The 13,233-nt window shown below is 34.0% G+C and overlaps 1 protein-coding gene across 2 annotated transcripts in view; it reads left to right on the top strand.

Moving 5' to 3' along the window:
- The window catches only part of ARHGAP29 (Rho GTPase activating protein 29), a 76,658-nt gene that overhangs the window by 31,753 nt on the left and 31,672 nt on the right, over nucleotides 1-13,233 (top strand). For both annotated transcript variants that reach the window (XM_068540358.1, XM_068540357.1), the window contains exons 4-7: nucleotides 8,732-8,828; nucleotides 9,197-9,269; nucleotides 11,825-11,873; nucleotides 12,304-12,441. In XM_068540358.1, the coding sequence (XP_068396459.1) occupies nucleotides 8,732-8,828; nucleotides 9,197-9,269; nucleotides 11,825-11,873; nucleotides 12,304-12,441 (357 nt within the window). The remainder of the gene's footprint in view (nucleotides 1-8,731; nucleotides 8,829-9,196; nucleotides 9,270-11,824; nucleotides 11,874-12,303; nucleotides 12,442-13,233) is intronic.

Here is a 13,233-nt window from a genome sequence, read left to right as displayed (position 1 = left end):
ATTGAGGGTGAAGATTATATAAAGATTGAGAAGAATGTGACTGGAACCAGGGAGCTCAGTTAGGAGATTGTTAGAAATAATGGGCTAGATGAGGGTTAATAGTCTGATTTAAGGCAGAAGCTGGGGTGTGGTAGAGGTGGAATGTGCTTGTCACAGAAGAGGGGATGGCTGTTGAAGAAACATAGGACAGGTTGAATGTTAGGGATTAAGTTGAAGTTTGGAGTTGAGGACGTGGACTTGAGTGTTGTTGGTCTATGGGTGGCGATGGAAGAGGATGACACCAACTCAGAGTGTGCCGACTAAGTAGAGGACTGAGTGTGAGATCCCAGGGACAGAGAGAAGATAGAGGAAACTGAGAAACACTAAAGAAGTAGGGAGATGATTGGAGAAAGGTGTTATGGAATTTTAAAAGTGTCATATTCTAGGAAGTGATTGTCAGAGTTAAATGTCAATCTGTTAGGTAATATGAATTAAAATGTTTAACAAAAGTGAGTCACCATGGGTTGAGTAAGGAAACGAAAGGCTTCTTTGGGGAGAGGGATTACCTGTCCTGAGTCTCAAAGGTCAGGTGGGCATTAACCGGGTTAGAGTGGGGATTGGCACTGTGATAAAGGGTGCTTGTATGAGAATTCTGGATGTGAAGAACAGGATGTGATTGATGAACATACTCATATGTAGAGAGGGCAAAGGGCAAGTGTCAAGGGGATGAGGCAGGAAGAGAAAATAAAAACCTTGTCAATAAAATATAGTCCATATACTTAAGAACTGCCTTCCCTATTTTTATATAGATTAATCATGTTTCCATGTTTCTCTTTTTTCTGTATTTTAAGCACTGAAAAAAATGTAGATGGCTTCAAAATGGATAGCTTCTGTTGTGACTCTTAAAAATGCTTAGTAACCAAATTTGTTTTAAAATAGATTGTTTATAAGTGCAATTTAACTTAAGTTAGGGAAATTTGTGTCTGTAGATAGTAAAATTTCCATGCTTGGAAATAGCGACCACAGTTCATTCAATTGTTGTCAGTAGCTATTGTGTGCAGTCAGGATGTCCTGGGGAAGGAGTGTGTCTGTTGATGTCCACATTCCAGAAACAGACTTGAAGAAAGTGGCCTCTCAGCTGCCTTATAGATCTTTTTTTCTTTGAGGTAAAGCAATCTTTTGAGTATTATTTCCCTCTAAGACTGTCTTTACCCTTGGAATTATTGTTACGATTTTACTTTTTTGTTGGATGAAATTTTAAAAATTACTTCGTTGTTGGGGAACTTACTCTGTTGCAGTAGGGCTCCATGATGCTAGAAAACTTTAAAAATTGTGTTTTCTTTGGTGTAAGTTTAAGTTTTAAAATAACCCCCCCCCATCTTATTGTTGAGGCCATGTGAAAATATCATTGATACCCCAAATGAAAAATATTCAGTAACCTGGAAAATTGATGTCAAATTGGAGCTTATTTAATTCTTTCATTGAATGGTAATTTTGTTTTCAAACCCTGGAAAGGCAAGGGGGAGGTAGAAACCATTTTTGAATGTCTATCTTGTGGCAATCTAAATGTTTTGCATACGCTGTCTACTTTCATGTTTTCAAAAAACTTACAAAGGTACATTTTTACTTCTATATTAAAGAGGAAAACTTAAAAACTATTGTATCTTATGACCAGAAAGCTGTCAGGAATGTGATCATTTTGTCTTAACCTCCTAATTACATTTAAAAAACAGTGGTAACCTGACTTGCTTTGGAGATCTTGCAACTGTCAGATGCATTTTGCAAATATACCAAACCATTAAAAAATAACATATACAGAGTAATAACTTTAGATCAGGGAGGTATCTTATTTGTGCTGCTGCAGGTTTGAATGCATGAAATCTATCCACTTCCTATGCATAATAAGAATAAGCACATTGGAATAAAATTGGAATCTTTTAACATCTCTTATTTTTTATTTTAAATGTGGAATTTACCTTTTAATAACTTTAAAAGAAGAATCCTTAGCTTTTCCCCATTCATTCTAATAGTGATTTGTATTTCCTGTGTCTCCTCTTGTTTCCAAGTAGGAAGTTCAGTCTGACAAAATATTTGCAGTATGGTAAGAGAGATACAGCTTATTTGTGAAGTAGATGAAGGCATCGTAGCACTCAGTAATTTATTGTGTACTTAGTATTTGTGTTTTCATCATTTAGAAGTACTCTGGTAAATCTTATTTGTAATATAATTTAAAAGGACCATTTTTAAGGTTTTTCATGATTTGTATTTTGCCCTATATTTAAAAATTGGAAACAAAAAAGGAAAATAAGCTTTAATTATGCATCCAAAATTGTAGATGCCTCATGTTTTCTTTCTGTTTTGAAACTTAATTTTTTAATAGGCAATTCGTTCACGTGATTCATAGTGCAAACGGTATAAAAGAGTATTCAAACAGTGAAGTGTCTTTCTACCTCAGACCTTAGCCACCATTCCTTTCCCTAGATAACAACAACTATTACTGGTTTTTTGTGTATCTTTCCAGAGACATTATACACATATAGAAGCAAACACAGTATGTTCTCTTCTTTACACAAAGGGTAGCATTCTGCTCCTTGCTCATTGTTCTGAGTTATCTGTATATAAAAAGTCTTCTTCTTTTGTTGTTATTTGTTTTGTTTTTTCAAAGCTGCATGATAATCCATTATATTGATTACTATAATTAATTTAACCAGTTCACTACTAATAGATGTTTGGATTGTTTCCAGGTTTTTTTTGTTACAAACAATGCTTCAATGGATAGCCCTGTATATTCCTAGGTGGGTAGTTACTGGCACAGAGCGCATGTGCATTTATATTTTGTATATTGCTAAACGCCCTCTGTAGAGGTTCTGTCCTTCTGATAGCCATGCTGAAGAAGCTGATTTCCTACCCCTTTGCCAACAAAGCTGGTTACCAAACTTTGTTACCCAATCTGATAGTAAAAACTGGTATCTCAGTATAGATTTGATTTGCATTTGCCTCATTTTGAGTACAGTTGAGTATCTTTTAATATGTTGCAGTCATTTGCACATTCTTTTATGTGACTTGACTATTCATTTTTTTTTCCTTGATAGTTGGTCTTTTTTTAGTATTGATTTATAGAAACTTCATATAAGTGAAATTAGCCCTTAATCTTTGATATAAGTTACAGATTTTCTTTAGTTTGTTTTTTTATCTTTTGATTTGCTTATGGTATTTTGTTTTATTTTGCATTTCTATCTCGATCTTTTATGTGCCTTTTGTATGCTTTTTGAGTATTAGGGAAGGACTTCCCTGCTTGGAGATTATAGTAGCGTTCTCCACTATTTTTTCTTCTAATGTTTTCATGGTGTTATTTATTAAATTTAAATCTTTGATACATTCTAGAGTATCTATGTTTCTAGCTAATTTATTGAATAATTCATATTTTCCCCATTGGTTTGAGATGCCATCTTTATCATAAACACACTAACTTGTCACATATATTTATTTCTGGACCTTATTCTGTCCTCTTGATTTGTTTAGTTATGTGCCAGTACCATACTGTCTTCATTGTGGTTTTAGAGTATGTTTTAATGTCTGGTTGGGGTAACTTCTCTTTCTATTACTGTTTTTGTTCAGGATTTTATTTTTCCATCAAGATTTTTGAATTGGCTTGTCTAGTTCCAAAAAATACCTATTGGTATTTTGAGGGTGATTTGAGTTAAATATGTAAATTTATAAATTAATTTATAGTTAAGTTTATGAATGTATAAATTATAGTTAATTTATAATTAAATTTATAAATAAAATTAAGGAGAATTTATATACTTATCATTTCTGTCTGAGAATATAGTATGCATTTAAGTTCTTCAGGTTGTCTTTTTTTGTTTCTCAGAAGCAATGTGAAGTTTTCAGTTTATAAATCTTGTAGCTTTTGTTTTGTTTTTCTCCCTAAGGAATTTTCCCTGTGCAAATGGTGAAAATTTTCTTCCATTATATCTTTTAATTCGGTGGTTTTCAAACTTTGGCCTTTGATTTATGACATCGAGTTAGTGAATTGTAACCAGCGTTTTAAAATATGAAAGAGAATAGAAAAGAAAAATCGGAGTGTTAACACTCATTGTATAAGACTTAAGGATGTTTCAGAAACTTTGTAGGTGTTATGTAACTAATAACTATTATGTGTGTATGGTATAGTTGGTCATGATGTAATACGTATTTCTTACCGAAGGTTGTGGTAAAACTGTTTGAAAGTTGCTGTTTCTAATAGGTTATATGTATGAAAGCTATTCATGTGTTTTCTTAAAGAGATACTAAATGTGTCTTAGTGCTCATTGTTGTGACTATTTTAATAGGGAACCCAAGGGAAACAATTATTTAAACTTTAAGCAAAATCTTGATTTGATTCGAAAGTCAGCTAGTAGAGGGGAGAGAGTGGAGAGAGAGAGGCCACTTAGCAGGTTGTTAAGTAGTCCAAACTAGAAGTAAAATATGGCCTTTGAACTAAGTCAGTGTCAATGGGAATGGAAAGAAAGAAAAAAAAGTTAGAGGCATTTTGGAAGCACAACTAATGAGCTAAGGAATGTACGGAAGAGAGTAGGCTTGAGGGGCAGAGTAGATAGGAAGAGATGAGAGTTCAGTTTGGTACATGTTGAGATTGCAGTGCTGGTGGGTAAAGATTGGGAAATAGGGGGAGGAATGTATCAAACAGACCATCGGAAATATGGGTCTGGAGCTCAGAGGGTGAAACTAGACAGGTAGTTTAAGGATTCATTCCCTTAAAGGTATTGAAAGTGGATGAGATTCTCTGGGGGTAATGTATAGAGAAGAAGGCCAGATGAGAACTGCTGGCTGAGTGGAAACAACTGTATGAAGCACAAATCAGATGTAGAATATGGGGGTGCTCATGTTTACTAAATACCAAGCACTGTACCCTAGGTGTTTTACATTTGTTTCTCAGTTGTTCCTTTCAGTAACACGCCATTTTACATATGGGGAAATTGAAGTTAGGTGATGTATCCAGAGTAACACAGGAAGTGGTAAGGGTCAGATTTAAACTCAGGTTTGAAACTCTGAAGCCTTGCATTTTCTAGTTGCTATAATGTATTGCTTCTAAGCAAAATGCTTCAAGATAGAAGGAAATGGTTAATATTTGTATTAATAATAGCTGACATAATACATTGAGGATGTACTTACTGTATGCCAGATGCTGTTAAGCTCTTTACATGGATTACCCATTAATCTTCACAGCAAATTATTATCATCTCAACTCCCATTTTGCAGATAAGAAAGCTGGGACATAGAGTGATTTGTCCAAGGTTGCATATGTATGAAGTGGTAGAGTTGTTCTGAGTTGCAGAATAGTGAAGTAGGATGAAAACTTAGAAGGAAAAAGACTTCCAAGTTTGACTAAAACAGTTGGAGGTTATTGTTGACAGTGTTGTTCAGTGGTATTGAGTGAAAATAACTAACATTCATTGAGCATTTTCTGTGTAACAAGCTCTGTTCTAAGTTCATTAAATCTTCACAGTGTTTCTCAAAATACATATTATTATCCCCATTTTATAAATGAGGAAACTGAAGAACAGAGCAGTTAAGTTACTTAACCTCGTTAAGAGGCAGATTTAGGATTTAACCTAGGCAGACTGGCTTTGGAACCCATCCTTTTAACCAGGGGTGCACAAACTACTACCAGTGGGCCAAATCTGGCCTGCTGCCTGTTTCTGTAAATAAAGTTTTATCGGAAACAACTACTCTTATTTGTTTATGTTTGGCTACTTTATACAGAGCTGAATAGTTGCAACAGATTGTATGTTCTGAAAAGTCTAAAATATTTACTATCTAGCCCTTTACAGAAAAAGTTTTCCAACCCCTGCTAACCATTAAACTGGATGAAAAGCCAAATCCTGGTGAATTGTCATTATCTATTTATAAAGTTTTAGCTGTAAAGAAATGCTGAATTAGATAGGATGGTAACTTTAAGAAGAAATATAGTAAATTTAATTTTTTTCCTGTAGAAAAGATTTGGGTATGTTGTTAGTAGCAGAAGAAAAAATGTCAGTTGGTAGGAGATAGTGAAGTTATGAGGGAGGAGTAATGGTGGTATAGGGTTTTGGAGAATGCGGGAGAGAATGGGAAGATTTATTATTGGAAAGGAGCCAAAGACTTTTCTTTGAAACACTGGACAGGAGCAAAAAAATGAAAAGATATTAGAAGTATAGAGCTGTTTTGAAGTAGAGGCAAGGGCCGTAATAGGAATTTTCATTAGATGGCTGTAACCTCATTTGAGTAAGGATGAAGATAGCGATTGAAGATGGTTCAAATTAATTGTCTTTTTACTACTTACAGTTATCTCCCAGTCATGTTTAGTGCTTTGAAAAATATATTTATAGGAAACGAAGAATAATTATAGAATTTTGCAAAGTGTTATAAAGTATTTTTTTCTTTAAAGTCTAACAGGTTAAAGTTGGGAAATAGGAGTAGGCTTTACATTTTTGCTGGTATTAACATTATAAATTACATTTAAAGTCTACTTTCAAGTGCAGTTTTAAAAACAGCATTATTGAGGTATAATTGACTTAAAATAAGCTGCACATATTTAAATTAAGGGTACAATTTGATCAATTTTGATATGCATACTCTTGTGAAACCATCACAATCCAGGTAATGCATGTCCCTTTGTCATCCCTCCCTTCTGTGCCTCTCTGCCGCCACCTTCACCAATATTTATATGTTGTGTTTTCATTTTCATTGTGTTCAAAATACTTTCTAATTTCCCTTTTTCTTCTTTGATCCATGGTTTATTTAGAAGTGTGTTAGTTTCCTAATATTTGAGGATTTTTCCAGAGATTTTTATAATTTAATTCCATCTAGTCACAGAACATATTTTGCCTGACTTGAATCCTTTTAAACCCATTGAGACTTGTTTTATGGCCCATAATATGGTCCATCTTGGTAAATATTCAGTGTGTGTTTGAAAAGAACATGTATTTTGCTGTCATTGGGTAGAGTGTTCTTTATATGTCGGTCTCGTCAAGGTGGCTGATAGTATTGTTGAAGGCTTTCACATCCTTTACTGATTTTCTGTCTACATGTTCTGTCAATTATTGAGAGAGGGTTTTTGAAATCTCTGGCTATAGTTGTGAATTTGTCATTTCAGTTCTATTAGTTTTTGCTTCATGCATTTTGAAGTTGTTTATTAGGTACATAAATGTATAAAATTATGTCCTCTTGATGAATTGAATCCATCATTATAAAATGACCTTCTTTATCTCTGGTAGTTTCCTTTGCTTAGAAATCTTTGTGTGTTATTAGGCAGTAAGCTTGGGGCAGTTGTAGAGTTCACCATGTTTGTTTCTTGTCTGTTAGGATTTTTGTTCTGTGTTGCCTGATAGCTAATGTCATGGAAACTGCTGTTTCATATATTTTGTACAGATTTCTTTTAGTTGTTTCAGATATATAAGCCTGTTTTTCCATCTTGACCAGAGCAGAAATCAAAAAATATTTTAAAAATTATTTATGGCTGTTCTTAAATTTTTCTTCTTGTTTGTATCAGGGATATTTAGAAGAATCTGATGAAAGGTGTGGACCTTACCCCCTCATATCTACAAAGGCGTGTAAAATCTTGGTTGTAATTTCATGAGGCTTCCAGGCTTAAGATTTAATTCATCCCTGCTTAGGAATCCTGACTTTCCAGGAAACATTTTCAACCCTAGTTGCACATTAGAATCACCTGGGAGAGCTGTTGAACAAATATATGTGCTTCACCAGACCTGTGAAATCTGAATCTTTGGTGGTGGGACTCAGACTTTGTTTCTAAAGCCGCATAAGTAATTCTGATGTGCAGGCAAGCTTCAGAACAACTCTGTTTTAAAACAAAGGATAGCCTCCTCTCCACTTGGTTTCTCTCCTTCCAGTTATTGGCAAGGATCCTAGGGAGGGTGGGATACAGGGAGCCGGTTGCTCCTTGAACTCAATCTGAGTAGAATGAGTTACTTTAAAAAATTTACCTATTCAACCCTCAGATTTTGTCTCTGTAGATTGTATCTGGGCTTTTAACAAAGGTGCATACAGATGAAGTTATGATAAGAAACCTTTTTCAGTTTATGTTTCATAATTTTAACAAAATGCAAAATGTTAGACTGTCCCTGTGATAAACAAAAGACAGCTATGTATCAATTAAAATGGACCTCAGAGCCCAAGACCCTATAAGAAATAAGGGTATAAATAAATAGGAATTGAAAAATTTTAAAGCTTTGTGTGTTTTTAATTGGTATGCTTTGTATATAGGTTTTATGCTATGTCAAATGTATATGTGACTTCAAATATTGGTAATTTGTAGTGGAAAATGTACTTCATATTGACTTAAGTGAGCCACAGTGCACTTAGCTGTTTTTAAAAAATGCCGTGAAGCAATAAGCAAGAGAAAAAAACACAGAGCACTCTTAATGAGGGAAGGCTGGTATAACATGGACTGTGTGACTCAAGATCGATTGATTTCACATTGAGTCACTTTTTAGATGTGTCAAATTATGTAATGTGTGGAGTAGTCAGGTTGGAATGTCGGCTACTTTTATGCAAGGTGATTCTTTTGTATGATTTCTTTAATGAAGAACTTGAACATCATATTTATTTTGTGTATTAGGCTTTTCAGTTTCTGAATCTTCTAATGCTTCTAGTAGTAATGATGGATTTTTATGGGATTAAATGACTTTGTATAAATCTAGTTTAAAGTATTTTCTCCTCATTTATTGTAACCAACTTTTCCCTAAAGCTGTGAACTTCACAGAAGTAAATGAAGATAACAAAAATGATCTCTTCAGAGAAGTGTTTTCTTCCATTGAAACCTTGGCCTTTACCTTTGGAAATATGTAAGTAGAGGATTGTCATTTAAAGAATTAGGGCCTAGATGTCTCAATGAGAGTATGTCACAATAATTCAGTACATACATGCAAAGTAAAGTATTAACTAGCATGAAATATTATCACAACTGCAGAAAAGCTACATTCTGTGTTGCTTTATTGCTGTATTTGGAGGTGTTTATCGCTGTTTAGAAGCAACATCCATTTGCAAGTGAATATGTGGTTTATGTGGATAGATTCCTAGCAGTTTATTTCTAAGGTTCTTACTTTTAAAAAATTTAACCTAGATGACATGTTGAATGTAAAGCTTGTGACAGAGCAATGTCATGACTTGTTTATTTCCATTTCTCTTTTTTTTTTTAAATTCCCCTGGATAGCCTGACAAACTTCCTCATGGGAGATGTAGGCAATGATTCATTATTGCGACTGCCTGTTTCCCGGGAAAGTAAGGTAGGCCAAGTTTGTATGAAAGCAAAGATTTTAATGTTTTTAACTTAATATTTTAATAATATCCTAATCTTAATCTCAGCATTAGTCTTTGATAGTTGTTTCGTTTAGCCAAAAAAACAGCTCAGTTCATTTTAAATATGATAAATTATGGTCAGTTTCTGGACCAAAAATTTAATTGTACTTTTGAAGTGGAACCATCTTTTTCTTTTAATAAATTTATTTTATTTATTTATTTTTGGATCTGTTGGGTCTTCGTTGCTGCACACAGGCTTTCTCTAGTTGCGGCGAGCGGGGGCTAATCTTCGTTGCAGCACGCGGGCTTTCTCTAGTTGCGGCGAGCGGGGGCTACTCTTCGTTGCAGTGCGCAGGCTTCTCATTGCAGTAGTTTCTGTTGTTGCAGAGCACAGGCTCTAGGCGCATGGGCTTCAGTAGTTGCAGCAAGCAGGCTCAGTAGTTGTGGCACACGGGCTCTAGAGCGCAGGCGCAGTAGTTGTGGCGCACGGGCTTAGTTGCTCCGCAGCATGTGGGATCTTCCCAGACCAGGGCTCGTACATGTGTCCCCTGGCATTGGCAGGCGGATTCTTAACCACTGTGCCACCAGGGAAGTCCCGAACCATCTTTTTAAAAAAACATAGCTGGTAATTTTATAGTGTCTTATGTAATGAACCTATATGTCTATGGTCCAAAATTTTAGTAAGTAATTCATAGCTGTTTTTCCTTCCTGACATTGTCGCAGATTTTAAGACTGGTAGAAAAATGATAAAAGAAGTAAAGAGGGTGTTAATCTTTTCACACATCCTACGGTTTGTTTGTTACCATGAAACACTTATTAACAGAACTGAAGGTCTGAATTCTCCCTGAGAGCATCCTTATAAGTATGTTAGAGAACTGGGGTTCTGATTCCTAATTGGAAGAAAAATTGCTATGAAATAAAAGAACATTAGGAATGTATGGAGAATATTGCTTTAAAGATTTATACTAATTGTAGTAGTAATATTTTCATTTGACTAAAAGTTTTTCACCAAATGCAAGATATTTAAACAAACTGCATTAGGGACATATGTTGATCATTTCCTGTTAAGGATTTCCAAAAAGGATTGGAATCCAAAAGGATTTCAACAAATATTTGGAAATGTGCCAAGTACCTGTTATTATATCAGAATAATATAAAAACTATAGATCTTTCTTAAATAATACAAAATATGAATGACTATTTAAGGCATTTGTTATATGTACTACAGTATTTAGAAAACAATTGTGACAACTTCTGAAGTCATCCATTTGGTGACTGAAGGACTAAAGGAGGATAGTGTAGAAACCATATCAGAATGATGAAGAATTTTAAGATCTTTAAATATTTTGCTGATATTTATGATTTTTCCTCAATTTCATATTTTCAAGCTTGCTGCTAATTTAGAAGGTGTAATAAAACATTATATCAGTGTAAAAGGGGTCTAAACAATTTAAATTTTAGGTGTAAATCATATCTCCTATTCGTGTACTTCTGTTGTGCACATGTATACTAATTCTTAATAGGATAATACTTTTTCCTTTTTGCAGTTTTTAATTTACCATAGAATTGAAATCTAAAAATCCATGATGATATACTACTAATAAAATTACTTCGTTCGATGAAGAGTTTTGAAAAATATCTTTTAAAATAATAGTTGCTATTTATTTAATAGTGCTTAATAGATAACCATGCACTGTGCTAAACCTACATCATCTTAATCCTTAAAATAGTCGTATGAAGTACTGTTCTTATCCTCATTTTATGGAAGGGCAAACCAAAGTTAAATGAGTATAAATACATAGCTCAGTGTTATACAGCTACTAAGTGATAGAGCTTGACTTCAAACCCAGGTTTTACTCCTGTTGCATTGAATTCCTTCATACTCCGTATTGCCCAACTAAATATAAATCCTCACAATTTCGGTATATAACCTTTTCCTGCACTGTCCAATAAGGTAGCCACTTGTCACATGTAATTCATTAAATTAAAATTTTAATTTTCATTTAAATTAGCCACTTTTCAAATGCTCATATAGCTACATGTAGCTATTAGCTACCTTACTGGACAGTGCAGATATAGAACATTTCCATCATCATAGAAAGTTCTGCACTAAGCTGTGCAATGGACCTTCAGAGACAGCTTATCATACAATGAAATGGTAAAAGATGGCTGAAAGAGAGAGGTCTTTGTCTTCTATTTAGATAGCAGTCTATTTAGATTGCTTCTATAACTTGCTGACTAATATTTTTGAGATCTGCAGAATCTAAAGTTTTGAATGGATTCATTAATGTTAACTAATGCTGTTAGTAAACAATGAGGTTATTCATTCTTGGACCTTGAGAACTGCTGTTGTAAAAAGCTATATAATTCTTATTAAATGTTCTGGCATTTAAACAGACTTCTCAGGCCCTTTGAGTTCTAAATGCTTGAAATTCTTTAGTAGGAATTATGTCAGAGTAACAAATTAGAGTGAAAAAATTTTGAAGCAAAGTTCTGTTATCTTCTGCTCTAATCTTAAATTTGTTTTCTTCCATGTTTTAAGTCTTTTGAAAATGTTTCTGTGGAATCAGTGGACTCATCCAGTGAAAAAGGTAATGCTTGAGGTACTTAAAACTTTAGTCAAACTTTTTACAGTTACTTTTGATAAATGTTTTGGATTACTTAGTCTCTCCTTGCTTAGTAACCTAAAGTATTCATTTCAGACATAAAATGAATGATGTGTGAAGTTTTACATATGAAACTTAAGGAAAAAAACCTGCTAGAGTAGATAGATAATGTGATGATAGAGACTGATCAAGAATTATATAGGGCTTGTAACTTGATGAATAATAGAAATACACATTGATTAAAAAATATAATTTAAAATTATTTTCAGTTTAAACTGTGACCCTTTAATTATGAATTTGTCACATATTTTTTAACCAGTTTACATTGAAGAACATCTTAGGATATGAATGTGTCTTTGTTTAGAGTTATGAGCTCATATTTAATGTATACTTACCTTGATATTTTTATTTTCAGGAAGTTTTTCTCCTATAGAATTAGACAGCATGCTGTTAAAGAACACTAACTCTATAGAATTGGCTTTGTCATATGCTAAAACATGGTTAAAATATACCAAGAACATAGTTGCATGGGTTGAAAAGAAGCTGAGCTTGGGTGAGTTGCCCTTTGGGGCATCTGATTAACTTTGGAACGTAAGAACTGAATTGTTTGTGATTCATGTTCTACAGACTATAAATAATATGATTCCAAATTAGTAGCTCTTTCATTGTAGTACATAAAATCATTGCCCATTTTCTCTTCTTAAAATAGGAAAGACTCTTCTCACAGTAAATATACTTATTGAACATTGATGTGGACCAACCACTAGATCTGGGGGCACCAAGACAGATAGTAAACTGTCTTTGCCTTTAAAGAAGTCATATTCTAGTGGGTGAAAAGAAATGCAATCAGATAATATGGTTAAAGGAGACAAAAACAACAGTAGCTGTCGGATCAGAAGGCAATGGAAACATATAAGGAACATCTTAATAGCTAATATTTTCCCAGTGTTTTACAGTTGACAAAATGCTTTCAACATCCATTTTCTCATTTAATCCTTACCAAAACCCTGGGAAGTAGGCAAGACAAGATTATCATCGCCATTTTACAGTGGAGGCAAATGAGACAGGGGATTTGCCTAAGGTCAGCAGATTTGCCTAAGGTCATATAGTAGTAACTGGAAGAGTATAGAATTTACCCAAAGGCTATGCTCTTTCCACTACATTATTTGCTTTTAATAGGGAAGGCCCATCAGATTCACCTGAATAGCCTTAGAAACAGATAATACACAGACCTAGGTCCCATTCCCCCAGAGAAGTGAGATCTAATCAAGTGCATTTTGAAAGTTTCCCAGTTGATTTTGATGAGTACTTCTAATTAAGAATCATAACTTCATATTATGATGCA

Source organism: Eschrichtius robustus, chromosome 3 (genome assembly GCF_028021215.1).
Source record: "Eschrichtius robustus isolate mEscRob2 chromosome 3, mEscRob2.pri, whole genome shotgun sequence".
NCBI lineage: Eukaryota > Metazoa > Chordata > Mammalia > Artiodactyla > Eschrichtiidae > Eschrichtius > Eschrichtius robustus.
Note: the sequence above shows the minus strand (reverse complement) of the source record. Positions and strands in the feature narration are given on the sequence as shown.